The 26,834-nt window shown below is 39.7% G+C and overlaps 1 protein-coding gene across 5 annotated transcripts in view; it reads right to left on the reverse strand.

The window, feature by feature from the left end:
• The window catches only part of LOC108433502 (RNA binding protein fox-1 homolog 3-like), a 387,157-nt gene that overhangs the window by 190,088 nt on the left and 170,235 nt on the right, over positions 1-26,834 (reverse strand). For 4 of the 5 annotated variants that reach the window (XM_037539782.1, XM_037539797.1, XM_037539781.1 and 1 more), the window contains one exon: positions 5,625-5,731. The exons of the other annotated variant lie outside the window; for it this stretch is intronic. In XM_037539782.1, the coding sequence (XP_037395679.1) occupies positions 5,625-5,731 (107 nt within the window). The remainder of the gene's footprint in view (positions 1-5,624; positions 5,732-26,834) is intronic. 5 annotated transcript variants of the gene reach the window in all.

Genomic DNA, 26,834 nt, shown 5'->3' on the forward strand with positions numbered 1-26,834 from the left:
AGTGGTTCTGCAGGTGGGGACCACAGACCACTTCTCAGTACCTTTCTGCTTTCTGGCTGATGTTTTGATCACTTTTGAATGTTGGTGGTGCTTTCACACTCGTGGTAGCAGGAGACGGACTCTACAACCCACACAAGTGGCTCAGGTAGTGCAGCTCATCCAGGATGGCACATCAATGCGAGCTGTGGCAAGAAGGTTTGCTGTGTCTGTCAGTGTAGCGTCCAGAGGCTGGAGGCGCTACCAGGAGACAGGCCAGTACACCAGGAGACGTGAAGGAGGCCGTAGGAGGGCAACAGCCCAGCAGCAGGACTGCTACTAGGAACAGAAGGAGCACTGCCAGAGCCCTGCAAAATGACCTCAGCAGGCCACAAATGTGCATGTGTCTTCACAAATGAGGATGGTATGAGGGCCCGACGTCCACAGATGGGGGTTGTGCTCACAGCCCAACACCGTGCAGGACGCTTGGCATTTGCCAGAGATCGGCAAATTCACCACTGGCGCCATGTTCTCTTCACAGATGAAAGCAGGTTTACACAGAGCACATGTGACAGACATGACAGAGTCTGGAGACACTGTGGAGAGCGATCTGCTGCCTGCAACATCCTTCAGCATGACCGGTTTGGCAGTGGGTCAGTAATGGTGTGGGTGGCATTTCTTTGGAGGGCCACACAGCCCTCCATGTGCTCGCCAGAGGTAGCCTGACTGCCATTAGGTACCGAGATGAGATCCTCAGACCCCTTGTGAGACCATATGCTGGTGCGGTTGGCCCTGGGTTCCTCCTAATGCAGGACAATGCTAGACCTCATGTGGCTGGAGTGTGTCAGCATTTCCTGCAAGATGAAGGCATTGAAGCTATGGACTGGCCCGCCCGTTCCCCAGACCTGAATCCGATTGAGCACATCTGGGACATCATGTCTTGCTCCATCGACCAACGCCACATTGCACCACAGACTGTCCAGGAGTTGGCGGATGCTGTAGTCCAAGTCTGGGAGGAGATCCCTCAGGAGACCATCTGCCACCTCATCAGGAGCATGCCCAGGCGTTGTAGGGAGGTCATGCAGGCATGTGGATGCCACACACAATACTGAGCCTCATTTAGACTTATTTTAAGGACATTACATCAAAGTTGGATCAGCCTGTAGTGTGTTTTTCCACTTTAATTTTGTGTGTGACTCCAAATCCAGGCCTCCATTGGTTAATAAATTTGATTTCCATTGATGATTTTTGTGTCATTTTGTTGTCAGCACATTCAACTTTGTACAGAACAAAGTATTCAATGAGAATATTTCATTCATTCAGATCTAGGATGTGTTGAGTGTTCACTTTATTTTTTTGAGCAGTGTGTGTATATATATATATATATATATATATATATAGAGAGAGAGAGAGAGAGAGAGAGAGAGAGACGGAGAAAGACAGACCGACAAAGAGAGGAGAGGGAAACTGAAACTGAAACCAGCACACTGTGAGAGAAATGGTGGGAAGGCAGAGAGACATGTTGAAATACAGAGAGAAAGAGCGAGAGAGCGAGAGAAAGAGAGAGGGAGATAGGCAGAGGGGCAAAAAGAAAAAGAGTGATTGAAAGAGAGAGAGAGAGAGCGCATGTATGGCCCTGCTGAAGTGACTGTCTGTTAGCTCTTAACACTTCTGTCTACCGTAAATCCACTCACTATAAACAGAGGACTACAAACCCCATCACCATCAATACCACCAATAAACCCTGTAAGCGTCTGGTCCTCACTGCTGTAAATCTCCTCTTTATCAGATCTGTAAAGCTGCTGTCTATAAAGGCCTATTCACACCGAGTCTGATTCTTACAGACAAAAAACCATGTCAAGCTTTGAAAATGAACACATGCACACTAATACTGTTGGGCCTGCTCGATTTTCAGCATTGTACGTATGCGTAAAAAATCAGGCTGACCAATCAAAGCTCTGTTGTCATGATTGAAGCCCAAACAAATGTGTGACAAAATGCTGACAGAACAGTGACCGTAGCACCTGTATCAGAGAATACATGACCATTGGAGAAAGGCTGAGGAACAATGGTGAGTACGTTACAGTAACTGTATAAAGCTCCTTTTTTATTTATCTAGGTGCATCCTAGCCTGATCATGCCCACGAAGAACTGCAAACTATTAGCTTCCTTCACTAATTAATGTTCCTTTTTAATTAGAAGAGCAACAAGAAGAAGCAGAGCCTCAAATTCCCCCACTGACTACAGTCTTTAAAAAGATCCAAAGATCAAAATCTAAAAACGGGTCTTCTATTTTTACAAGCTTGACATTGCAATAATAGCAGAACCCTTTCTGGTGCTATATAGAGCCATTCTCAAAAATGTTCTGTATAAAATAGATACAACACAGTCTCAATCAATGTGAAGAACCAGTTCACCATGTTTTTTTGAGAATCCTTGAAGAACCATCCTTTTATCCTTTCCATTCCAATACTTTATTCCAATTTATTTTTCTCCCTCGTCCATTTTCTTCCTGCGTTTTCGGAGTATTAACAGCTTGGATTGGGTGTGAAGGTCCCATTATGTAATTCGTCTTAAAAACTGTACTCAGTGTGAACAGGTGGTGTTATAATTTTCTGCATTGTTATTTTGAGAAGTTTTCTTGTCATCTCAAAATAACAAAACTGTAATCTTAAGATAAGAAGCTAATTATCTTGTGATCTCAACATAACAACTTTGTCCAAAAATTAACAGCTCATGGCCTTTCTGAACTTCTGTATTATTTGCACATCTTCAAATAAATTTAATAATAACAGATACGGTGCTCAGTGTATAAAAGCCTTAAGTTGTCACATTAAATATGAAAATGCCCGATTTAAATGGCTTTACATCTTGTGGTCTCACTTATACTCAGATCACTTGAGACAGATATTAATAGCCTTATATTTACATGTTTGCCATTTTATATTTGACCTTATATTTACATTTATGCCATTTTGTAAGTCACTCTTATCCAGAGCGACTTACAAAACGCTTTGTTGCCAATTCAGAGGATGTATCCTAGCTGGTACACACAGGTCAGAGTCCAAACTACCCTTAAGCTCAGACGCTGAAAGAAACAAAAGCCAGTGCTGATAGTTAAACTAAGAATAAGTGCAATACATAGCAATAAGTGCAATCCCGAACGAGCCCATTGTTTGGGGCAGTCTGGGATGGAGGTTAGGAAACCAGCCTTGCAACTGGAAGGTCGCCTGTTCAATCCTCTGAGCCGACAGTCTGTGACTGAGGTGCCCTTGAGCAAGGCACCTAACCGCCAACTGCTCCCCGGGCGCTGTGGATAGGGCTGCCCACCTCTCCTGTGCGCTCACTAGTGTGTATGTGATGTTTCACTGCATGGATAGGTTAGATTGCGGAGGTGAAACTTCCCCGTTGTGGGACTAATAAGAGTCACTTCTTAGATTTGCGCTCACTTAATTGCTTCACAAAGAGATTTTGCATTTGAGAGTGGAAGTTTGCTCCCCTGCCTGGGTGCTCGAAGGGCTTGATGTACAGATCGAGTTTTGACCATTGCCATCAGGCAGGGAGAGACTGGTCTGTATTTGGCTTTGTAGGTCAAGCATAAGCTACAGGAAACCAGTAGCCCATGTTACATGCACATAAGACCTAGAAAAACAACAAAACATAATTTGAGGGTGTAAATTTTGCACATAACTGTAATAAAATAAGTTCTCTATGACTCTTATCAAGATCATAACTTTCACTTCTCTATGATGTTTCAGGCAGAAATGGGGCAACAGTTAACAGGTTAACGTACAAAACTATATGCTTTTAACTGTACGTAAGTATTAAAAGTGAAAGTATTGTGAGATATTGTAACGTTTCAACATTTCTCCTTAGTTTACAAAAATAAATTGTTACATGGACTTTAATCATTTATACTACATTTCCACTCAGTCCAATTGAGTAAAGTCAGTAAATACACACTTTGTAACCTTAATACAAAGTTCAATTGATAACAGAATAAAATTAAACAATTTCAGTGCATTGGAATGGAATTCACATCAGATCAAAATAATCTAAATGATTTAAAAGGAAGGAAGTGAAGTGGAAGTGTTTTTATTGTGTTTAAATGCTATTTTTACTGTGGTATTTATGAAAAAGTGTGCTGTCTGGTTTCTCTCTTATTTGTGAAAAGTTTTAAATTGCTTTCATAGTAGGGGGTTCTCCCACCTGCACCTTTCACCTTTCGTTGCTCACTAGCAGCTCAACGTTTAACACACACACAGTGACCACCAGTGTCCTCCTTAAGCTGATTACAGCGTCATAGGGAAAAATATATATCACAGTCGCATGCAAAAGTGTGAACAAACTCAAATTACATTTTTTTTCTAGGTGTTTGTAAGTTAACACCACAGAGAAGACACTTAACTATGGCATTTCTCTGCCCAACTTGGTGCCTTATTTCTATTAGAAAAGAAAAAACAACAACAACAACAACAAAAAAACAAATACAAAATATGAATTATGTTTTATATTTCCACCAATCTGTTAAATGCAGCACATAAACAGTAGTTGTGCGTTAGAATGTGTACTTATTTCACTTGGAAAATCAACTAAACCAATCAAACTGGAGCTGCTGGTCATACAACTAGTCACAGAACTTTTGCATATGATTGTATACTAAATTAAATATTACCAATAAATTACATTTAGCTGTTTTCCACTTCGCTGGTCACCAGGGGGCTTGCAGAAAGACATACATGCACTTTATTACAGTCCATCACTGTAACAATATTCTGTTATATGCAGAAGTGTGGGCTCCCATGGTGAAGTTACATGTTGTGTGTGTGAGAGTGTGTAGAATGACTATGTACAGGTGTATGATAAACTAAATGAAGCTCCTCTCACAGGCAGTCAAATAGATGTGTCTCTATAAACACACATTACAAACACTGCATAAAAATGTTTACAAAACAACCACACACACATTGACGTATTTCTCTCACACACTCTGTTGAACCTATTTATCTTTTGCGCTCCAGTACAACACGCACCTGTCTTCATACAGAAATTGAGTTCAGCTTCATTCTGAACTCAATCTCTGTATGCACACATACAAAGTTTTACCAAATTAGAGCCATTCAGGGAAAAAACAGTCCACCATAATGGCCCATACACACCTGTTCATCTCAAACTGGAAAACCCATGATCATGTTTAAATGCTACGCTCAGCCTTTAAGAGCTCTGCTGCCACAAATTTCAAAGCAACACTAGATGCAAACAAGGCAAGGCTTTCTAACGTATTGATTAATGCGCTGCGGGGTTTCAAAGGAAACAGCAAAAGAAAGGTGGAATACCGTTTATAATAAAACGGATGTAACCCTTAAAGTCGTAGATTTCTTTTTTTTTGGCTTGTTTATTTTGACTGAGAATTCCAAACTCCTGAAAGATTCTAAATTATTACAAACTTTTAAAAGGGGATGAAAACTTTAACAGCGATTGCTAGCTTTGAATTGTAACTCCAAACATTTAAATTTAAATTTCAAACAGGGATTCCAGACTTTTGAACTGCCATGCAGGTAGTCCCTGCAAACTAGCTGAATCTTGGGAATTTCTGCAGGAATATGCTTTCCCAAACAGCCCAAAATACACAGAGGGGAAGCTCTTACCAGTGTGGGGAAGAGCGTCAGCGGGAAGGTCCAGAGCGGATGGCTGAGGAGTCCTCCACATACAACGTTCCGGAACACGGCTAAGCCTGACTTACACACTCCACTGCCTGCACACAGACACACAAAAGCCCACAACGTTACACACACATGCACAGCTAAACACTGTGACGCCCTTGTCATACATCACAAATCTATTTCAGATAAATACATTTGGAGGAAAGTGAGATGATTGAGGAATGCAGTTTTTACAGTGCTAACTGGTGGAGTAGAAGTTTGTTAGCTACATTAGCCTTGTAGATCCACTGCGAAGGTAAATTAGCAAAGTCCAGACACCATGTCAGTCTTTTTGACTGACTACACTGAGGATAATGAGGAATACTATGTTCTTTGATTTTCTATTGCTTTGTTTACTGGTGATATCACATACATATAAATATTCCATACTGCTTTCATTTTCAGATAATTTATTACACAGCAGTTAATGATGTTACTTTGTTATACCGTGTTGTGGAGTGTGATGAGCTGAATTTCTCTGTCTGGGATGAGACGTGCCATCTATATCTGTATCTCTGCTGTTGTTTGCAGTGATAAATTCTAATTCAGTACTGAGTGTTACTCTAAACGTTTTCATCCTGGGAGCGGAAAGACATTTGTTATCACGCTTTCAGAGGAATCCTCCTCTTCAGGGTGCGTGTGTGTGTGTGTGTGTGTGTGTGTGAAATGCCCCTCCTGCAGATTCTTAACAATGGAAAACACATGGTAAGACTCATTTACACAACATTAAAGGAGTCACAATCTGCAGTCCATCAGAATACGATGATTTGCAAATCCTTTTCAACCTATATTAAATTGAATACACTACAAAGACAAGATATTTAATGTTCAAACGGATAAACTTTATTGTTTTTTGCAAATATTCACTCATTTTGAATTTGAATATAGGTTGAAGAGAATTAGCAAATTATTGTATTCTGTTTTTATTTATGTTTTACACTTGTGGACTTTGATCTTGAGCTCCTCCCACAAGTTTTCAATTTGGTTAAGGTCAGGAGACTGACTAGGCCACAGGGTTTATGGCCAAAATCTCCAGGTAGGCTGTGCTATCCATCTTCCCAAGATGGCCAGGCCCCTTGGCTGAGAAGCAGCCCCAGAGCGTGATGCTGCCACCATCATGCTTGACTGTAGAGATGGTATTCTTGGGGTCGTATGCAGTGCCATCCTCTCACCAAACGCCCCAGGTGTGGTTGGCACCAAAGACCTCAATCATGGTCTCATCAGACCAGAGAACCTTAAACCAGTCTGCCTCGGTGTACTCCAGGTGATCATGAGCAAACTTGAGACGGGCCTTGACATGACGCTTTTAAAGTAAAGGTACCTTACGGGCTCGCCTGGAATGGAGACCATTGCGGTGGAGTACGTTACTTATGGTATTTATTGAAACCAATGTCCCCACCCCCATGAGATCTTCCCGGACCTCCCTCCTTGTAGACCGTTCGGTCAAGCCTGGCCTCGGCACGGGAGGAAACTTTGAAAGGCTGTCCAGGCTGTGGAAGGTTAACAGTAGTTCCATAAGCCTTCCACTCCTGGATGATGCTCCCAATGGTCGAGACATGTAGGCACAACTCCTTGGAAAGGGTTTTGCACCCCTTGCCAGCCTTGTGACCCTCCACGATTTTGTTTCTGATGGCCTTGGAACACTCCTTAGTCTTTCTCATGTTATGTGTTCCCAGGTGCCTAAAGCTTTGCACTGCTTTATGCAGAGAGAGAGAGCGAGAGAGAGAGAGAGCGAGAGTTTTCATTTTTTTTCTCTCATCCATACCTTGTTGTTTTCCTTACTCTATCCCTGAATCAGAACTGATAATACACACTTGCTGCTCCCCATTAATGCAGCATTAATGCAGCTTCAAAAAGAGCAAATGAGCTCAGAGGGGTGACACACAACCAGTCAAACACAACATTACCACAGCAGAGCCATCAGTGAGCATACACACATTACAGAGGGCTGTGCGCGTCTGCGTTCACTTCTATACAGCACAGGATAGATAGTGAGAAAAGGTATTAATGGGTATTAAGAAGAATTAAGAAAGAAAAGGAAAGGCGAAAGAAAAGAAGAGAAAAAACAAACAAGGTGAACAAAAGAACAAACAAAAGAAAGAAAGGGGGCTGTAGTGTCTTGTTTTGTGTGGTGCACCACACTGCTGCACTGCAATGAGGGAAAACAACACTTTTAATAATTCAGATAGTGAGACGGTGAGGGTGGTGTGTGTGTGTGTGTGTGTGTGTGTGTGTGTGTGTGTGTGTGTGTGTGTTAGAGTTCTGCAGAATGGTTCATTTACCCTATGCCACGGATTATTAAAGCCGCATTGAACCCCTCCTGTTCTCTCTCTCCCTTTCTCTCTCTCTCTGCTGAAAACGATGCCTGCTAGGGACCCAGTCAGTAACCAAGAGAAACATTTATAAATGCCAAACTCTTTGCACCTTGGAGGGAGTAAACAACAGAGTAAGTCTTAATCTCTCTCTGCTCTTTTTTTGCCCTTCTGCCTCTCATTCTCTCTCGTTCTCTCTCTCACACACACACACACACTCTGTCTGTTTCTCATTTTCCCTGTTTCTCTCTCTTTTTAACCTCTTTCACTTTCTTATTCCTCCATCTCGCTCTTTCCACCTGCTCTCCATCCTTCTCTCCTTTTCCCTGTGACTTTGTCCTTTTTCTTTTTCCTTTCTCTTCTTTTGCTCTTTGCCTCTTTCTGTTTTCACTCTCTCTTCCTCTTTTTGCCTTTTTCTCTCTCCTCTTTCTCTCTTTTCCCTCTCATCTTTTGCTTTCTCATCTTTGTTTTCAGTCTCTCCATCATTTTTCCTCACCCTGTTTCTCTCTCTCTCTGTCTGTCTGTCTCTGTTCCTAGCTCCTCTCTATTCCTCTCTCTTTACCTTTACCCTTTCTTTTTTTCCTATCTCATCTTTTGCTCATTCACATAATTTTGTTTCTGTAGCTCTCTTATTTTTCTTTCTTTTCACCTTATTTCTCTCTCCTTCTCTGTTTCCTCACTTCTCCCTCTTTATCCCCTCTCTCCTTCCCTTTCTCCTCCTCCAATAATTATATTAGTCAACAGTTGTTTTCTCTGCTCAAGTACAACACTGACTACGGGGTGATACAGTTTGATATAATGATGATGATATGATATAAGCCACACTTAATTACACACACACACACACACACACACACACACACACACACACACACACACATACAAATGGACTGCAGATTGTGACTCCTTTAATGTTGTGTAAATGAGTCTTACCCTGTGTTTTCCATTGTTAAGAATCTGCAGGAGGGGCATTTCATACACACACACACACACACACACACACACACACACATACACACACACCCTGAAGAGGAGGATTCCTCTGAAAGCGTGATAACAAATGTGTCTTTCCGCTCCCAGGATGAAAACATTTAGAGTAACACTCAGTACTGAATTAGAATTTATCACTGCAAACAACAGCAGAGATACAGATATAGATGGCACGTCTCATCCCAGACAGAGAAATTCAGCTCATCACACTCCACAACACGGTATAACAAAGTAACGTCATTAACTGCTGTGTAATAAATTATCTGAAAATGAAAGCAGTATGGAATCATTTTAGTATTACCATGAGGAGAAGCAGTAAGTGAAGTCTAAGAGATTTCTGACACATATAGATCACTACTCACACTTTGCTTTGTCATTTCACTCCAACTTAAGTGCATAAAAGGGGTCAAAATACAGTTTGTCTTTGGCCACAGTGCGAAACAATACAGAAACAATTATTACACATGTAGTCTATTTTGAAACAAAACCTCATATGTCTGAAATAGTAACTAAAATGGTTATGACATGACAATGATGATGACAAATGTCTGTGTTCTCACAGTGCAGTGCAGTGCCAAAATATAAACAGCACTTTTAACAAGTGAATTCAGAGACTTTGAGTGCGCACACTCAGCTTCAATAATCTCCATTGAAAAGCACTGCCAATAGACTATGATGCTCTGGAGCAGCTACACGAGCCTAAGGTCACCATGCCCAATGCCAAGTGTCAGCTAGAGGAGTATAAAGCCCTCCAGCACCAGGCTGTGGAGTAGTGGAACTGCATTCTATATGATGATGGAGCGCCATGCGATACATTTGGAATGAGAATGTGCGGCATTTGTGATCTTGAACTGACTACCCAACTTCAGTACCTTACCTCACTAATGCTCTTTTGGCTTAATGTAATCAATTCCTCACAGCAATGTTCCAACATCTAGTGTAAAGCCTTCTCTGAAGAGTAGAGGCTGTTACAAAAAGTTCCTACTAATGTAGAGGTAGAGAGGCAGAGGAGCAGATTTCCCTCACTCTTGCCATCATTTGGAAAATCCCTCAGAGCCTCCAAATCTGCCGTAAACTGTTCTTCACTGTGAGACCACCACACCCCGCCAACCCTTATGATCTCACACTTTCTTATTGCTTCCTATCCGTACAACTCTTAAGTACAAGGATAACACCTTGTAACAAACACCTGGGGGGCCAGAAATGGGACAGCGTTACCACACAAGTTAATAGGGATAGGTTAATAGGTTGGGATAGTGTAGTGGTTAACACCTCTGCCTTCTATGCTGTAGACTGGGGATCAATCCCCACCTGGGCAAACACCCTACACTATACCAATAAGAGTCCCTGGGCAAGACTCCGAACACCACCTTGGCCTACCTGTGTAAAAATGATCAAATTGTAAGTTGCTCTGGATAAGAGCGTCAGCCAAATGCCATAAGTGTTAGCAACCTTGCTAGCTAATGTTACCTTAGCATACTCTTCACAAACTGATCAATCTGAAAACCAACTAGCACTTCAAAATGCACTTAACAGTGGTGAATTTAACCTTACTGGCACTCTGAGAAATTAAGGTAGTAAACAGTCACTGGGGTGGTCCTCTCAAGGGTACATCTCAATACATGTAGTCATGGAAAACAGTTGTACCATAATCCACTGAAATTATATTTTCTAAACCGTATTGACTCCACACACCCCATCTCGTCTCCACTCTTTTTATTGATCTGTTTTAAAACATTAGATTCTCAAAAGGTACAAATATGTACTTTTCACCTGCAAAAAAAAAAGAAAAAAACTTATTTAAGGTACAGAATTGGAAATTACACTGTTGTACCTTTGAGGGAACATTTACATTGTTTGTACCTTGATGAACAAAAAAAAAAAGCACCTGCATAAAACCTTTATTTCTAACAGTGTAGAAGAATTGACAGTTCAGTAAACTGCGTCATTCTGTGATTCAGTTTATCAATAACATCTACAACTGTAAACATCAGCAGATAGAATTTCCAACTGAAAACAGACAGCTGAAGCTCAAATGAACAAACTAGGGATTTCAGACAAGTAAAATAATTAAATGCAATTCATTTTATTTTGTGCTGTTATTTGCACAGATTTTGCCTGCAAGACACCAAGATATTATTTTGAAGGTGAATCTGAAAATGTAAATTGACAGAAAAACAGAATGCTTTTAGAAAGTGAATCATCAGCTTTGAAATTCAGTTTCAGATTTTATTTTGAACTCTTATAAAACCTTTTACTTTTACTTTTAATTCAGAATTTCAGACTGCATGGTCCAGATTCAAACTCAAACATTCAAATTCAGATTTTTCTATTTAAAATCAAATTTCTAAAGGCATGACTCCATATTGTGCTAACTTAGTTTTGAAATCAATTAAAGAAGCAATTTAAATAGGTATACTGAAAGTTATCGGTTTGTTTTAGGTGTGTGTTGGGTGGCTAATGACCCAGGGTGTGCATGAACACTCATGCATTAAAAGGTTAATCTGTATGGTTAGAAATCCGCAGGTTAAAGGCTGTTACAGAGTGCCGACGTTGCAATAAGATCAAGACTGCAAAATTCATAAGTTACACTAACAGTCTGAATGGGCAGGACAGGGTGGTAGAAGAGCCTGAGGCACAAGCCTGCAAGAAGAGAAAACAGGTCAGCAGCTCAGGGACTGCTGCTGTAAGAGTGTGTGTGTGTGTGTGTGTGTGTGTGTGTGTGTGTGTGTGTGTGTGTGTGTGTGTGTGTGTGTGTGTGTGTGTGTGTGTGTGTGTGTGTGTGTGTGTGTTTGAGTGTTTAGCTTCTTGTTAGCTACTCTATCATTCCCACAGCGATAAGGAGCCAAAGCCAAACCAGTCGATAGCTCCCAGGTTCACTAATGCTAACTAAGCAGCCATGTTTAAAAATGACAAATAAACAAAAAAAGTGTAGCGCTTATAGAAAACCGGTATGACAGGGTTATTTTAGTAAATAAATAAACAAACAAATCAATAAATAGGAATAATAAATTTACTGTTTTGTGCAAAATTCAAATAACTTTTTTTGGTGTTAAAAAAGTGTGGTCTTTGGGCTGTGGAAGGAAACCCTGAAGAAACCCACACAGACATGGGGAGAACATGCAAACTCCACCCAGAGAGGACCCTGGTCATCCGGCCAGGGAATCGAACCCAGGCCCTTCTTGCTGCGAGGCAACAGCACTACCCACGTAATGTAAGGCAGGCTGCATGTTCAGAGTAGCTCTATTATTGCAAAGGCAACATTTGGAGCCTGTTTACACCTTGCATTAACATGCGTTTTGAGTCTGGATCATAGCTGTTTTGTTGTTTATTCTCCGTTAGTCAGCATTCGGCAGATCCATTTCCCCTCACGTAACTGTACAGATAACAAAAATGGGATCCACTTGTGCTAAATGCGGTCAAGATCTGTCTCTGACCACCTCCAAATGAAGTTTGAGTAATCTGATATTAATCGCTCACAATGCGTGCTTGGGGTGTTTACAGCTGGCTTTTCATGTGGTCAAAATTAATAGAAGAAAATTCACTTGCATAAGAAAGAGGAGAAACAAAGTAAATAAGTGAAAAAACAGGAGCAAAACTTGAGTGAAAAGATTCAAAGGAAATTGGGACCCTAACAACCGTGTAAGACCTGGTAACGCTTTGAGTTTGTGGCATCATGAAAAGGTTCTTTGATGGAGAATGTGCAGTAGACATTTCCATGTGGAACCTTCTTAAAAGGGTTCTATATAGCACTCAAAATGTTCTTCTACTGTTATTTGTGACCAATGTTTTAAGACTTTACTTAAAGATTTCACCTCTGAGAAAGGAGACAATCAAGCTCCACTTTTACTTCAGATCTGAAGAATCCACAGGAGTTTCTGTCCATCCTTCCACCGTGACAAGACAACTCAGCACTATGAGTCTGAAAGTGTAGCTGTCAAGAAGCCTTTTCTGAGAAAAGGACAGAGAATGGAAGGTTTCCTGCACTGATGAGTCTGGGTTATTTGGTTTATGGGATTTTTTTCTTAACTGAGTCTCCTGAAAAGTCTGGAAAAGGCTGGAAGCAGTAATGAAGATTAAAGGTAGACACATTAAGCACTTAATATAGATGTGGAGGCGTTTGTGTAACATTCTGTTAAATATGTTTCCAGTTTTGACTGGAATTTAAACAACTGAAAGTGTGGTCTCTGACTTATACGCCGACTATATAAAACTTTGTTGTTGTTGTTGTTAAAGCAGCGTGTTAGAGTGAAAGGAGTTTAATTATGGGGGAAAATGCAGAAACAGAGGCAGACAGAGGGGAGAAGTCAGAGGAATAAAAGCTGTGCAGTAACACTGTTCAGCTACTCCAATAAAGCAATTATGCTATTTTTTCACTTGAATAACAGGTTTATTTTCTATAATTGTTTCCTACTGATTCACTATGGGATCAGTGTGTGTAGCTTCTAATGAAGTACTACGAGACCACACACACACACACACACACACACACACACACACACACACACACACACACACACACACACACTCTCTCTCTCTCTCTCTTTCTCCCGTAAATAAACACAAACTCTTACTCAGTTTAACATGCCCATAACCGCTCTCTCTCTCTTTTGTCTTTCTCTCTTTCATTTCTCTCATTCTCTTTCCCTGTCTGTTTTCCCTCTCTCTCTCTCTCTTTCATTTCTCTCATTCTCTTTCCCTGACTGTTTTCTTTCTTTTTCTGTCCCTCTCTCTCCCCTTCTTTCTATTTCTCTCTACACCTGTCTCTCTCTCCTTGTTTTATTTTTCCTCTCTTCTCTGTATCTCTCTTGTTCTTGCTTTCTCTTTCCTTTTGTCATCCTTCCTGTCCCTCTCTCTTTTGCCTTTTCCTCCTCGTCTCTCTATTTTTTTACTCTTTTTTGTATCCTTCTTTATTTTTTCCTCATGCTTTCTGTACTGCTCTCCCTTCACTGCTTCTCTCCCTCTCTCTCTCTCTCTCTAATCGATAGTCAACACTTCAGTGATGGACAGCTCAGCTGAAAAAATGCTCCTCCTTTCTGTCCAGCGCAGCACTAATAGCCAAGGTCAGTCTCCATCTCTGCAAACACTGGACAAGTGATAGCAGCACTGGCTTAAGACAAAGAGGTAAAAACATCTGCAGCACAAGCAGCTCCACACTGTGTGTGTGTGTGTGTGTGTGTGTGTGTGTGTGTGTGTGTGTGTGTGTGTGTGTGTGTGTGTGTGTCTGTGTGTGCTAATGAGACAGACAGTCTCTTAGTGTCAATCACTGATAATAATCATGAAGTGTAAGCTCACTGCTGCAGCTACTCTCCGGGCATTTGGGCAATCAGTAATTGAGGAACTAGCATGAGTTTTACTCAACTGTCAAGGCCACAAAAGCTAGATTAGCTGCCATATACACACATCAGTCATTTTCAAAAGAGCTATATTAAAAAAAGAAAAAGAGTGAACAGAGAGAAAGAAAAAAATCAGAAGACTTTGTTTTTATCCACAACGACTTGTAGATTATTATTATTATTATTATTATAAAAGCAGAAAGATACAGATGAAGTTGCAGATTCCAAAGCTTCAGTTCATATCACATTTGTGTTTGTCTGTAAATAGTTCCACTACTATTAGTATTATTATTAATAGTTCCACTATTATTCTGGCATGTTAGCAATTTGCAAAACATGGCTGGTAAAGTCTAGCAAAGTCTGAATGGTCCCTTTCGTCTTTTGCACAGAGAACTCGGTCCATTTTGCCCAAAGACAAGCTGAAACTTGGACTGATCTGACCAAAACACACATTTCCACTATGTTTTTGACTATCTGAAATTAGCTCAGGCCCAGAGAACTCGGCGGCGTTTCTGCACAGAATTGATGTATGGCTTTCTCTCTACTCTTTCTACTGACCATGGTTTTGCAAAGTGCCTTTGAACCCATGCAGCTATATTTAACACAGCAGCATTTCTCATGCAATGCCACCTAAGGGCTCAAATGTCACACACATTCAATAGTGGTTTCTGGTCTTGCCCTACGCGGACTGACGTAAACTCTTTGCAACTGTGCATTGAGACATGTTCTTTTATGTATGACAGTACGTAATATGCCTATTCAGCCTATAGCAATTTAGTTCCACTCATTCATGTTAACATTATAAGGAGCATTTCACTTTGAATTGCTTCTTGAATCATATGACAGGGCAGCCAATCAGAATCAGCTAATTTACATATACTGGTCTTGAGTACAGTAACAAAAACAGCCCATTCAATTGTGAAGGATAAAGAGGGAATACAGAATGGTCATGTAAAATGAATTAACCATACACAAAAGTCATAAGTGGACCTCAAGACAGGACTGGAATTGTAGAATATATGTTCTATAATGCAGATTTTACAGTGTGCTGATATTCCAAATGGTTATTATTATTGGAAATTTTTATGACATTATCTTCTTTAAAATCCCAGGTTTACTATATCTTAATTTTAATAATCAAATAACTACCTGGGCTGAGAACTATCGGAGTTGTTCTTAGGGTACAGTAAAGTCTCTTGTCTGGTAATAAAAGGATAACTGGCAAAGCTATCCAGGTTTAAAAAAAACATGTGACTATGTCAGCCACACCGTTCAGTCTTGATTTACTATCTCTGGACAGTGGCCATTTTGAGGCAAATGGGGTCAGAAAATGATTTAATAAGGAGGGCAAAAACAGTCCTGTGGCTCCTTTCACTTCTCAAGGCTCAGATTCAAAATGAGTGGATGTGATCACACTGTAACGGGGAAAGTCTTTAGTCTCTCGTGCCAATGACCTGCCTGTGCTGGACTGAGCTGGACCATTACCTGGACCACAGACAAGAAGCATATCACACAAACACCTCACGCCCCCCCCAGACAAACCCACCCACCCACACCGTGCTGTATACTGTAACCTCAAGTCCACCTGTCATTTCATACATTATTGTTTTAGTATTATTACAATATTAGAACATTATATTATTCCTTTTTCATCCCCTCTGTGTGTCTCTCTCTTTTGTTTGTCTTTCTCTTTTTGTCTCTCATTCTCTCTCTCTCTCCCTCTCTCTCTGTGAGTTTATAGCATTTAAGATCTATTGCCTGATTCTGCTATTTTCACATAGACTGTAATTCTATTACATGGCCAGTCCATTAAACTTTCAGTAGAGTTGTGTGTGTGTGTGTGTTTGTGTGTGTGTGTGTGTGAGAATGAATGAGTGTGTGTGCCTCATAAAACAGCTCTCCCGCAACCCGTTTGTTTATTTTCACTCAACCTGAAATGAAAACGCAGGGAATAATATTCCCTCTGGTTCTTGCTTAGGGTAAATAAATAAATGCACTACATAAATAAATACATAAATAAAAATTAAACTGTACAGCGTGTCCCATGACCCAGCTGAGGGAAGTGGAAAATGAGATGTTTTCAGTTTTTTACTATGTGTGCTGCTGCTGCTCTCTCTCCTGAGAGATCTGTGATTAGCATTTGAGCTCTGATGAGGTCTAGTAACACACACACACACACACACACACACACACACACACACAAATTTAAAGCAGTAGCAAATCAAATGTACTCCGTTTTCCTCTTACTCCAGAGGTAGTTGATCAGCTAGGACATGTTTGATGTCTGCACGTTGTCTCTTTAGTTTTACACTGGAACTATGTGACTAATGTAGCTAACCAGTAACATAAGCTTACAGCCCACCAAGACAAAGGTCTTACATTTTTATAGACATCAGGATGCCACATAGTGCCAAATACCACTTAAATCTATTTGAGATTATTTAACAAATCAAAACAGTTTGTGGTAAGCATGTGATGATTTATGCATCCTAACTGGCACACAAAATTGTTCATTACTTGTTAGCTATGTTAGCCTAGTAGCTGTAGTGCAAAACTAAAGAAATAAACTTCAGACATCCAAATACTCTTGACTGATAAACTACAGCTGGGGTAGATAAAAGTGAATGTATTGTGTACATTTGACAGAATGCATTCACAGTTCACTCGACTGAAAGGGAAGAATTTCTGTTAAAACTTAAAATCCATCCCACATTTGTATTTGCACATAAGAATATTATGATTTACACCACAGTTACTTCCAATCTCGCAATCTCTGTCTGGGGTAGGCATTCTATGAGTGCAAATGAGTGCCAATAATGGCACTTCATACAAATGTATAAGCATCACTTTGTCTTATTTGCTTGTATAACATGACCACTAGTTATTAAAAACAGTAAAAAAAAAAAAAACCTAAGAATATAGAAAATAGAAAATGCGCAAGAAAATGCAAAGTGCTTGGACAGGGTTGCTTGGGTGTTTCCAGATGGTATCTGTAGTATTTCAAGCGGTTGCTCTGGTATCTCAAGTGGTTGCTAAGGTGTTGCTATGCGGTTGCTATAGTATCCCAGGTAGTTGCTAGGATGTTGCTACATGGTTCCTAATGCAGCCCACATGATTAAAAGTTATTAACAGGCTTGTATTATGATATGAGTGCCCCATTCATTCCTAAGGGAAAAAAAACAAACAATTGTATAATGATTGTACAAAAACTGTATGTACAGTCAAAAAGCTGTATACAAGCAAACCACTCCCATTCAGACCCAACAATCCACAGTTGGAACAATGCTGATATCTTGAAAACTGTGGATTGAGTTAGCAGACAAAAATTAAAATAAGATAAAGAAGCATGTATACCATCGGATAACAAGTGTTCAATCACTAATAAGACAAAAACTTTAAGCTAATAACATCTTATTGGGATTCCAGTGAACACCAATGGAAAAAGCAAAACATTCTAATCAATGAAGCTGTCTACACCAGATACAAACGACTGAGTGCGCTCTTTCTATTTTTTTTTTATATTGTATTTATTATTTATTTTTTCTATTTCTATCCATTTCTGTCACACTACCTGATGTTTCCTCGCCACTTTTTGTCAAAAAATAAAAATAAATAAAAACTACTATGTTGCCGGATATTTTATGTATTAATACTCACCGTGACAGAAATGTTGTGTAGCTACCTGTTTGCACACAGATCAGAGCCAATTCTTTTTTGAGGAGTGCAAATACATTCTTTTATTTTGTTAATCATTTTTTGTCATTTGTACAGCATCACCTAAGAAATATCAATAATGTAACAGCTGCATAATAGTGTAATAATATAGAATGTTAATTTTACAACAGTTCGTGCTGATGGCACTGTCTGAATGGTTGAGAAGTGCTTTTTGTGATAACAGCATGGTCTTTTTGAACAATCACTCATCATATTCTCCAGATATTCAACAGTTACCAATTTTCTGTTTTAGGACATACAAAAACAGAAAACAGATACATTAGAGACATTACTTCTCTAAGATAATATTTGTCCTGCAGCCCATTTGGACAGACTGAAGAAGAGTGTAGAAGATAGCAGAACTACAGAACAAAGCTGAGCTGAACCTGATGTTTTGTGGCTCTATCGGTGATGCAAAAGGGTACTACTTTTTTGGTGGAAAAACAAAAATGAAAGCACATCTGACAAAATGTTTGGGCATTTTTGCTTCACTTTTTTCTTTATTTTGTAGAACTGTATAAATGCTGTAGTATCTTTGAGGTCATGTGTTATCTCCAATAACATTTTGGCACTGATGACCTACAATCTGCAACAAAAAGCAGTGCAAAAACAAACAAACATTTTCAATAACTGTCAATTTATTCTATCCAAAATTTCACATAAAATGCTACACTACATCCAATTAAATGTAACTAACTATGCTCTCTTTATAAACAAATAAGCAGTTGAAAGGTGTTCTTAAGCACTGACAATATTCACAATATACTCCGAAAAGCACATCATCACATATGGTGTTGCAATTTATCATGACAATGATAAATATTGTTATATTGTCCAGCTCGGGTTTAAATGTGGGCAAAAGTGTCAAAATGCAGGACAAAAATGAAGTGGGCAAAGGATTGGTAGGACATGGGCTAAGATACTGAAGGTTAACACCAACAGAAGGTTAAAAGAAATAAGAGCTGCAGTTTTGGGAGGTAAAAAGTAAAGTGTCCCTTTCTCCAATTCTTTTAGTTTGTACACCCAGTTTCTGCAGCAGAATGAAGATAAAGGGATGAAAAAAGGATGGAGGGAAGCAGGGAATCACACAGAGAGAGAGAGAAAGACATAGGGGTGAATGGGGAAGAAATGGGGGTAGAGGTGGTGTGACCTCATCCACGATGGAGGAATACTAATGTTGGACACTGTCCCCTCAGAGAAGAGACATTTGAAGAGAAGTGTGTGAAGCACATAAACTAGTGTGTATTGGTATGTGTGTGTATGTGTGGTGTTTCCATCGTCTTCTGTATGAATGTGGAGTGGTTGGTTAGTGTAGTGGTTAACACCTCTGCCTTCTACGCTGTAGACTGGGGTTCAATCCCTCCTGGGTAAACACCCTACACTATACCAATAAGAGTCCTTGGGCAAGACTCCTAACACTGCCTTCGCCTTCCTGTGTAAAAATGATCAAATTGTAAGTCGCTCTGGATAAGAGCGTCAGCCAAATGCTGTAAATGTAATGTAAATGTAGAATGTATGTAAATGTGCTCCACCATGTCTTATTACTACTATTTTACCATTATATAAATGGCAATAATTGCGCTGTAAGATACGAAAACTCTTGAGCGGTGAAATAGACAAGTTAAAAAAAACTCACTGTAGCAGTCCAGCGGCATCATTACTAGGAAAAAATTTTAGTGACATAACATAAAATTCTAGTGAGCTCAAAATACAAGGTTAACTCTCAAATTATTTTGTCAATTTAGCTTAACAACTATGTAACTACTACGAACTACTACGTAACTTCGATTTATATTTTGAAAATCTGTTGATTATTGCCCCAAGGTTAAAAAGTGTGTGTACATTATTTAGAAGATATCTTTGCTGGACACCTACATCTATTGTAAGGAGAAGCCAGACTAATATTTGGCCATAATTTGTGTTTTACTGACTCTACAAGGTCCGTAGTGTTTGGACCCTGATTATTGCCACCTACAATGTAATATATAATATATAAATAAAATATACAGTCATATATTTCTCATAGCGGATGCAACAGTCTGAAGAAACAAAGTGTTTTACATCAATTTTGGACACACACCAAATGGAAGCTGTCTTGGTACTAACATTAATAATTTACACATTAACCTTTTTCCACCGACTATCTAAAAACTACTGACAAAAGAAATTCAAGTGTGGAAAAACTAAACTTCACTGCTCAAAAAACAGCTCTTTTCACATTTTGGTGTTCTCTGTTCTGACTTTTTAACTTCAGCAAGCAATCAATCAGCTTTAGCCTCTTTTACTTTCTAATAAAAGCTGCAGTTTTAAGAGGAAAACAGCTCACAAATGTTCCCACTTGGACAAAATCTTCATGTTTTCATCATCCCAGAGACATCTAGTCCAGAGCAGAACACACATTTTGCAATCTAAAAGGAAAGCTAAGGCCTCCATGAGGCATGCTCACTAAAAGCCAAGCCTTTAGTGGGAGTGCTACTTAAATGTTGCTTATATCCTTAACCCCCTTTGCCACTCTGCATGACCTCTCCTTTGACTGGGTGACAGTCACAGGTGGCAGGAGACATCATTATCGGTGGCAGCACACTCTCAGGTGATGTTTTCACATGAAGGACAAAAGGACACCAGAAATATTTAACATGAATCCTCTTTGTTTCCCTCACACGATCCCAAACTAGTGCTGTGGACTCCTGAGAATGACCACTTACAGAGAATCTGTAACTGTTCAGTAAAACCTTTATAACAGCTACATTTCACAACAAGGAACTGATTTTCATTGTGATTTTCATATTTGCTGATTAACCCTACATTACTGTTCAAAAGTTTTAAAACGCTATTTAAAAGTTTTAAACTAATATGTTCAACAATATAAACAATTCTGTTTGCAGAATAACATATAACGTAGTTCTAATGTGCCAGTGCCATGCGCAGCTTTCACATCAGTAACAGGACTGATTTACAAATGTGGATAATTCTAAAGTGACTGAGAAAGCTGTGTAGCATTGAGAAGGTAGTTACAGTAATATTAATATTTGAATGCCTCATATTTCACAAGTGGAGATCACATTTCAAGGCAGAATTCAACAAAACGAATGAAGAGGTCATTACAGTGTATTATTTATTTGCTAAATAAAACTCTAAAAACACTTTCTGGATAAGGTTGCCTTTTACATCCACATTGCATAAGTTATTTTTGTATATGGATCGTCCTACCAAACCGATTCAGAGTTCACATTTCGCATTTCAGACTTAGACTTGCTCTTGCTCTATAATTATTTTATATTTTTTTATACTTTATCTTATTTTTTTTTCTTATTTATTAAAATAAATGATTTAACATTCCTGAAACTTTACCAAATGTTCCAGAAGTGACCATTTTAGCTCGTTGTGAGCAAAACTCAAAAACACTAGCCGGTAAATGACTAGCAAAGACAGCTTTAAACAGTTGTACACAAATAAAATCACAATATTTTTCATTAAAACACAAAAACGTTCACCTAACTTTTGAACATGTGTTAAATGTTACAAACTGAATTTAAGTGGGACACATTTACTTAAAAAAAAAAAGGGGGGGGGGGGGGGGGGAATCCAACAGCTCACTATGTGCCCATGAGGGATAGGGATAGATTCTCACATCCTGCTCTAAAATGCAGAAATAACCCCCCCCCCAGTGCATTAGCCTTGCATTGTCATTTACTTTCACATGTGTGTGTGTTGAATATGTTGCTATAATATAAAATGCTTAGTAGCCATTCTATCATTATGAAATCATCATCTGCATATTGCAAATAGCATCATAAAAGTGTAAATAACATCACATAGGAATACACTAGTTGAAAGACAAAGACATTTTCTCAGCTGAATTGTATTTGTGAATCTTGTTTGATGACTAATGAGGTTTGATGCATTTATACCATATCGATCAGTGGCTCGGCTAGCAGTCAGGATTGTATGACACAGAGATTGTATGACAAATGTGCATGCTGGGTATTGTAGTGAGAGAACATTAATGAATGAAGACGTGAACATACAAAACCTTGTATTCTCTCAAACCAATAAGGCAAATGAAAAAAGAGGTATGACTTGATAAATAATATATGAATGGCCCTTAAAGTAATCCACCCAGCACTGTTAACTGTATACTGCATCCTGCTGCATTCACTGCTGGTTGCACTACAAGAGGCTAGTACACTGTAGAAGTACTCCGTCTGATTCACAGCTTGTGTCTGTTATCTACCTGAAAGCTGCCCACAGGTAAACTAAGTGACCAATATGACCTCATGACCACAGGTTTGTAAGAATTCTCTTAAGCGGGCTTCATTTTCATATGTGCACATGTGCACTTTGGTCACTTTATTAGAAACCCCTATCTTGTAGCTTCACCTTGCTGGTGTATAGTTAGAGACAGTAGCAGATATTTTGATGTGTGTTAGCCATTCTCTGGTTGTTCATCTGCGGTAATTGTCTGACCACAAAGCCACGCTTGGCTAGATCTATTTTGAGCAGTGAAACTCAGTGAAACGCAGCAGCACAACATATTTTAGTGTGTATTTCTTTTCCACCTGACTGATAAAAAATCATAACTTACACAGTGCAGCTTAAAATAAATGAAACAGGTGGGGCAGTTGTGGGCTGGAGGTTAGGGAACCAGCCCTGTGACCGGAAGGTCGCCGGTTCGATCCCCTTGGCTGACAGTCCAAGACTGAAGTATCCTTGAGCAAGGCACCTAACCCCCCAATTGCTCCCTGGGACAGCATTGGCATACATCACCACAATGTTTTTACAGGATATTATTAGTTTACAATTTTACATTTCTAAAATACTGTGTTTAAAGTATAAGTATGCTGTCGCATATGGCGGCCGCTGAACGTTTTACTGCTTTAGTTTCTGTATTGTTTTTGTTTTGTATTGTTTGTATGTTTTGATGTTTCCATGCTGGATGAGAGTGACTTTCCCCCACGGCTCAGTTTTCTTGGGCCAACAACTTCAGTGATGCCTCCATCGCAGTTATGAGGTTTACCAGGCTAGTCAAGCTACAAGCTACAAAGCTTTCTGGGTCAGGTGCTTGAGCTATGCTACATGACAGCTACAAGGCTTCCCAGGTGAAGAGGGGCCTTCTCCTTGACAAAGAACTCTTTTTGGGCCAGCTAAGTGTCTGTATACCATTATTTGGGGAGTTTACCCCTGCTAGCAGAGGAACTACATGCCTTCTGCCTGTTTTTTAATTGATTGTGCACTTTGTTTCTAGTCGAAAGCATTCTGGGGTTTGAGAAAGGTGCTATATAAATTAAACTTTCAATTAATGTTTATAAATATTCATTCATACACATTTTGGATAATGGCTCGAGCAGGACTTTAGCTATACATGTTTAATACACAACATGGCAAATGGAAATGCACCAATGAGCTGCGAATGGCATGTGCTGGTCATATTAAGAGAGGCTGGGCGGTATTTCCGTTTTTCCCTGCTTGAGCATTTAGGTGTGTGAACTCATTTCGCTGATGTTTCTCCAGCCCTGCAGCACTAAAGAGCCATTTAGATAAACAAGCCCAGCCTGTCCTGAACCCTATAGGCCATTGATTCTGTTTGGTCACCATCATTAGGGGTTGTGACCAAAATTAGACACAGCTTTGCTAATTACTGACAGTTCCTTGCCTAATTATCCAGCTAGAGAGAGAGAGAGAGAGAGAGAGAGAGAGAGAGAGAGAGAGCGAGAGAGAGCGAGAGAGCGATAGAGAGCGCGAGAGAGAGAGAGAGAGAGAGAGAGAGAGAGAGAGAGAGAGAGAGAGAGAGAGAGAGAGAGAGAGAGAATATACAAGGCATAAGGATCTACATTTATACTAAATGTGTCTGTGTTTAGTTAGTTTGCTTGTTTATTTACTATTTACTACATCTTTGTTTATTTGTCATTGAGTGTAGGTCTCTGAAGTCCTGCATTCTGCAATCAGTGTCATGTGTATATTGAGAACTCCTGGTCTAAGCATTTCCCCTTCTGGGAAAAATGAACACCGTTTTCGATAATTGCCGCAGTCGAACTGTCGTGTGCGATTTCTGAAAACACAAATTGTGCAAAACACAATTAATTCAATACAATGTGTTGTATTATACAATTATGTTGGTTGCACCAGATGGGCTTACCAGCCCAAACACAAAAATATATTCATTAGAAAAATATATGATTAGTAAAAAAGAGGGAGGCAAATTTATTTTTGACCACAAAGTGGAACACTGAATATCACCACAATAATATACAAAATATGTTTTATATGCATAAGATTGTATGTTTTGTACTTAACAGTACCTGCATTATTTACATGGCGTGATGTTTGGCATTACTGAGGGGGATTAAACAATACAGATGTGAATCCTGTGACTGATTAGCACAACTCAGTAAATGAATGAAATGACACTGAAAAAAGTTACTTTCATGCTATCAAAAACAACTTTTAAGGTGAATCTTGAGAAATATGCGTCTGACTGCTGTGAAAATTTGCAGATGATGTTGCTGTAGGGAATAAGAAGATGACTAAAAGTGCATTCTACTTGAAATTGTTTAACTATATAAAATATCCATGTTACATTTTACCCCACGTTAATTCATGCCTGGCTCTTCCCACTGCTGCATGTAAAGCAGCAATGCCAATAACACTGATTCAACTGAATCGAAATAGAGAGAGAGAGAGAGAGAGAGAGAGAGAGAGAGAGAGAGAGAGTGAGTGAGTGCACATAGACACTGATGTTCTGCGAATGTGCTAATGAACTTGGTGATGTGTGTATGTGTGTGTGTGTATGTGTGTGTGTGTGTGTGTGTAAGAACATCCACTAATTACTAAAACAGAAGCAAACCATCAAACGCACCCGGAAGTATTTCTTCAGCCTTCATGGCATTGTGCGTCAACATGAACAGTGAAAGCCTGTGTGTGTGTATGTGTGTGTGTGTGTGTGTGTGTGTGTGTGTGTGTATACTGTGAGTTTGAAGGCGGGCGCTTCATTACACACAGCTCCCTATAGTGTGTGAAAGAGGAAAAAACTGCCATTAGCTAAACAAACTGATGATTGTTCATACATATATGAAATTCTCTCTTGCCACACGCGCACATGTCCACATACTCTAAGACTTCACTTCAACCCTTTAGGGGGAAATGATCCAATCAGGATTTTTTGTTTTTCCCTTTTGCTCTAATCTTCTGGGAAGCCTTTACACACTGGAACACTGCGGTGGAAATTTGATTACATCCAGCCACAAGAGCATTAGTGAGTTCAGGTACTGATGATGATCAGTTCTGGATCATAAATGCTGCTCTGGCTTATCCCAAATGCTCCAACTCTGCAAAGAATGCAGTTTTACTGCTCCATAGCCCAGTGCTGGGGGGCTTTATACCCCTCTGACCCTTAGCATTGGGCATGGTGACTTGTGTGACTACTAAAGAGCTTTCCTTTCTACTGGTAATGCTTTTCTAAGGATATTATACTAGCTGTGCGCACAACTGAACACCTGTGTTAGTAATACGTGCATCTTAAAGTAGCTGAATTCACTAATTAGAAGGGGTGTCTGGAAACTTTTGGACATACATACATACATACATGTAAATCAATGTGTAAATGGACTGATAGCAAATGTGGTTTTAAATCTGCAGTATCTACTCTGGAAACACTGGAATTCCTCTGAATTTCTCTCTCTCTCAAGCTGCATGCAGCTTGGCTTTATGTTCATCACGTTCCTCCTTCAGGACCGCAGGCACCAAACGCACTGCCAACTGCGGAGGAGCAGGGAATTGTGGGTAAAAAGTTTAGCTATAAGGCACCCTGCAGATGAGCCACGAGAGACACGGCCATATGCTTAACTTACCCAGTACCAGCACTGTATCTCACACACCATGCTTTGTTTATTTACTCTACTGCCAAACAGTTTTTAAGCAGAAGTACAAATGAATTTCTCAGAAGATACATATGAAGAGATATAAGATAGTCTTTATAGCAAAGGAAGTCAAAGGAAAATAAGTGAAAAAAAAATTTTTTTTAAAGAGTTGTTGAGAAAATGAGACTGGGACCAGGAGGACCATCAAAACAGCCACCATCAGATAAACAACACTTAAATCTTTCATCTTTGAGAGAAAAGAGAAAATCAAGCTGCTTCAGATCTGAAAACATCCACAGGTGTTTCTGTTCATCCTTCCACTGTTAGAAGAGAACTCAACGCTATGAGTCTGAAAGGATGTGTAGCTGTCAGGAAGCGACAGACTGTCAATAGACTGCCCACCACACAGTCCAGAACTCATGCTTTAAACGTGTTTGGGGCTACTCGGGTTTTAAGAAGGAGAAAATGCAACTAATTTCTAAGACTCAAGTTTGGAGAAGTGAAAAATATCCCTGCAGATTTCTTTGAAAAACTGAATCAACTCAATAAAGGCAAAGGGTGGCCACGTTAAATACTGAAAAAATGATATTATACTTAGTGTTGGAGGATTTTGTGCAATTTTCTGTTGAATCGTGGCTGAAAAATAAATAGCTCGTACTTGGTGGCTGTTCTGCCTGGAAAGTAAATAAATAAATGGTGGTCTTTGACTTCTACGGAGCCCTCCTGGTGACATCCCGTATAAATAAAAATAATGCATGGCCACAACTTAGTAAAGCATGGGAACAAGATAATTAAATTGCGGCCACAACGTAGTAAGGTTTGGGAACGAGATCATGCCTTATTAAGCTGTAGTCAAGGCTTAATTATGCCATGGCCATGACTTAATTATCTCAATTCCATGCCATACTAAGTCATGGCCATGCATTTGGGTCTCATCCACATGCCTTA

This window comes from Pygocentrus nattereri, chromosome 1, assembly GCF_015220715.1.
Source record: "Pygocentrus nattereri isolate fPygNat1 chromosome 1, fPygNat1.pri, whole genome shotgun sequence".
NCBI lineage: Eukaryota > Metazoa > Chordata > Actinopteri > Characiformes > Serrasalmidae > Pygocentrus > Pygocentrus nattereri.